Source organism: Mauremys reevesii, linkage group 4, assembly GCF_016161935.1.
Source record: "Mauremys reevesii isolate NIE-2019 linkage group 4, ASM1616193v1, whole genome shotgun sequence".
In the NCBI taxonomy this organism is placed as follows: Eukaryota; Metazoa; Chordata; order Testudines; family Geoemydidae; genus Mauremys; species Mauremys reevesii.
The window spans coordinates 12,143,183-12,145,460 of NC_052626.1; the positions used below are offsets into that span (position 1 = coordinate 12,143,183).

General features: G+C 40.5%; 1 protein-coding gene across 9 annotated transcripts in view; it reads left to right on the forward strand.

Moving 5' to 3' along the window:
- The window catches only part of KIAA0586 (KIAA0586 ortholog), a 126,610-nt gene that overhangs the window by 73,007 nt on the left and 51,325 nt on the right, over positions 1-2,278 (forward strand). For all 9 annotated transcript variants that reach the window (XM_039536194.1, XM_039536193.1, XM_039536195.1 and 6 more), the window contains one exon: positions 668-852. In XM_039536194.1, coding sequence (XP_039392128.1) covers positions 668-852 — 185 coding nt within the window. The remainder of the gene's footprint in view (positions 1-667; positions 853-2,278) is intronic.

Here is a 2,278-nt window from a genome sequence, read left to right on the forward strand (position 1 = left end):
AGCCTGAAGGCAGATGGGACCAATGGCGATCCATCTCAAATTTGGGCTAAAAGGTATTTTAACAGCTTGGTTAGGGAGTTTTAACTGTCTAAGCCATAAGAGGTGTTAAACGTACAAAACTGATCAACTAATGCACAGAAAAGTTGTGTGTTTGTGCACATGCGGAGGTGAAGAAAGGGGTCATCAGGCCAATAAAAGCAAATTACCATGATTAATTGATAAAGAACATTCCACAAATGGGCCAGCTTTGCAAACCAAATTCTGGTAGCCCTCCTTCCATGTAAATCAAAGTGCAGCTGTGCATTGTACTTTTGCTAGACTACAAGGGTGACTGTCTTTATCTCTCTTGTGAAGAAAGGCATATCAAATAAATGCCTGCCTTATAAACATACATAAGAGAAAGACATAGGGACTCCCACAGTCTCACCTCAGCCCTTACACTGACTCCCTCTGCGGCCTTGGACAAGCCATCTGCCTCAGTTTCCTCATCTGTAAAATAGGAATAATACTTTCTCACAAGAGTGCTTGAGAGTTCATTAATGTATGTAAAGTTCTTTGAAGATGCAAATTGCTAAGCATATTGTTATATTGTTATATCTCGGCAGTATGATACATTCCATATCAAGAGTAAAATTTGAATTTGGGTTTTGTGTGTTTTCTTTTTTAGTTGAGGCAGCAGGTGGTGGAGGATTTCAGCTCTTTGTCAGCACTGGTGTGCCAGTGAACTCAGAAATGATTAGTCATTTTGTGAATGAAGCTCTTACTGAGACTATTGCCGTCATGCTGGGTGACAGGGAGGCTCAGAAAGCAGTTCCTGCTGCAAATGTTCTTCAAAGCACGACAGTCTTGCCAGTAAGAGTGAATTTTATTATTGTTTCCAGTTGTAGTTATGAGGATGTTAGGATTTATTTTTTTAATCCCGGGATTTTGGTTATGTGCAATATGAAGACATTGAAAAGCGATTCTGAATCAGAACAAGCATGTTGTGGCTTCTTGGTTACAGTAAATCCCAATAAGTAACAAGATTTAAACCAATTTCACTTTTCAAAACTTGAGTTCTTTTGAAGTTTGCTACATTTATTTTTAAAATGCTATGCACATAAAATTGGTCTCTGAAGGAGAGGAATAGTAATATTGGATTTGATTATCCATATTTAAGGGAGTTTACTGAATGTGCCTTACAGCAGTTGTGTACGTTAGAGCTGCTCCTCAACAATTCTTGACTTATATTGGGGGCAGACAGAGCAGGATTTGAGGAGTTGCAACCAGTTCCCTCATCCTTTCTTGTGTGTGGTGGAGATTCTGGACCCAGTGTGTCATCAGAATGTCTAAAAAGAGAATCAAAGAGGCAAGGTTCCTGAGGTAATATCTTTTATTGGACCAACTTCTGTTGGTGAAAGAGAGAAGCTTTCAAGCTACACAGAGCTCTTCTTCAGGTCTTCTGACCTGAAGAAGAGCTCTGTGTAATCTCTGAAGCTTCTCTCTCTGTCTCTCTCTCCCCAGCAGCAGTTGGTCCAGTATAAAAGATATTACCTCACCTGCCCTGTCTCTAATATCCTGGGACCAACACAGCTACAGCAACACTGCATACAAAGGGAATAGCATAAGAAGCAAGTAGTTGTGGAAATATCTGCACTGATGTGCCAAGGATATCAGGGCATTGATGCAGAGGTGAATCTAAATGCGCAATTTCTTCGCTGAAGCAAAACCAGTTCATTGTACTATTGGAGAGAGTGCTGCTGGATCTGGTTAATGGGCAGTAAATGCCATTGACTCAAATTGTGCAAACATTGGGTGGCTCTTTATGTTTCAGGGAAGGGAAACATAATTGTGGATAGGCTTATCCAACAGTTATCAATCTCTATGAGTGCTCTATGGATGAGGGAGTGGAGGACCAAACTTTTCTTGTTTAGGATGTGTAGACGTTCAGTTATACTCTTCCAAGACGTCCTCTGGTGGCAGCAATTCTGAACAAACTTAGGAGAGACAAGGTTTCATGGAGAGCAGAGTTATTTATTGGTAGAGACAAATTTGCTTCCTCTTTTGGTGGAGAGAGGAATGACTAATTCTGACAGGCTACAGATTGAAACATTTGATCACTGAATGAAGGCATCTTGTTGTACCTTGAGTCAGGATTTCTGACTTCTGACACTGGGGAGTCTGATCAAGTTATCTTCAGATAAGGTTTTTCAAGTGCCCTTGCTTGCTAGGAAGAGTTCCAGGAGATCATATTTAAATGGAAAAAACACTCAGTGTTCCTGGACTTTCAATGATGTGT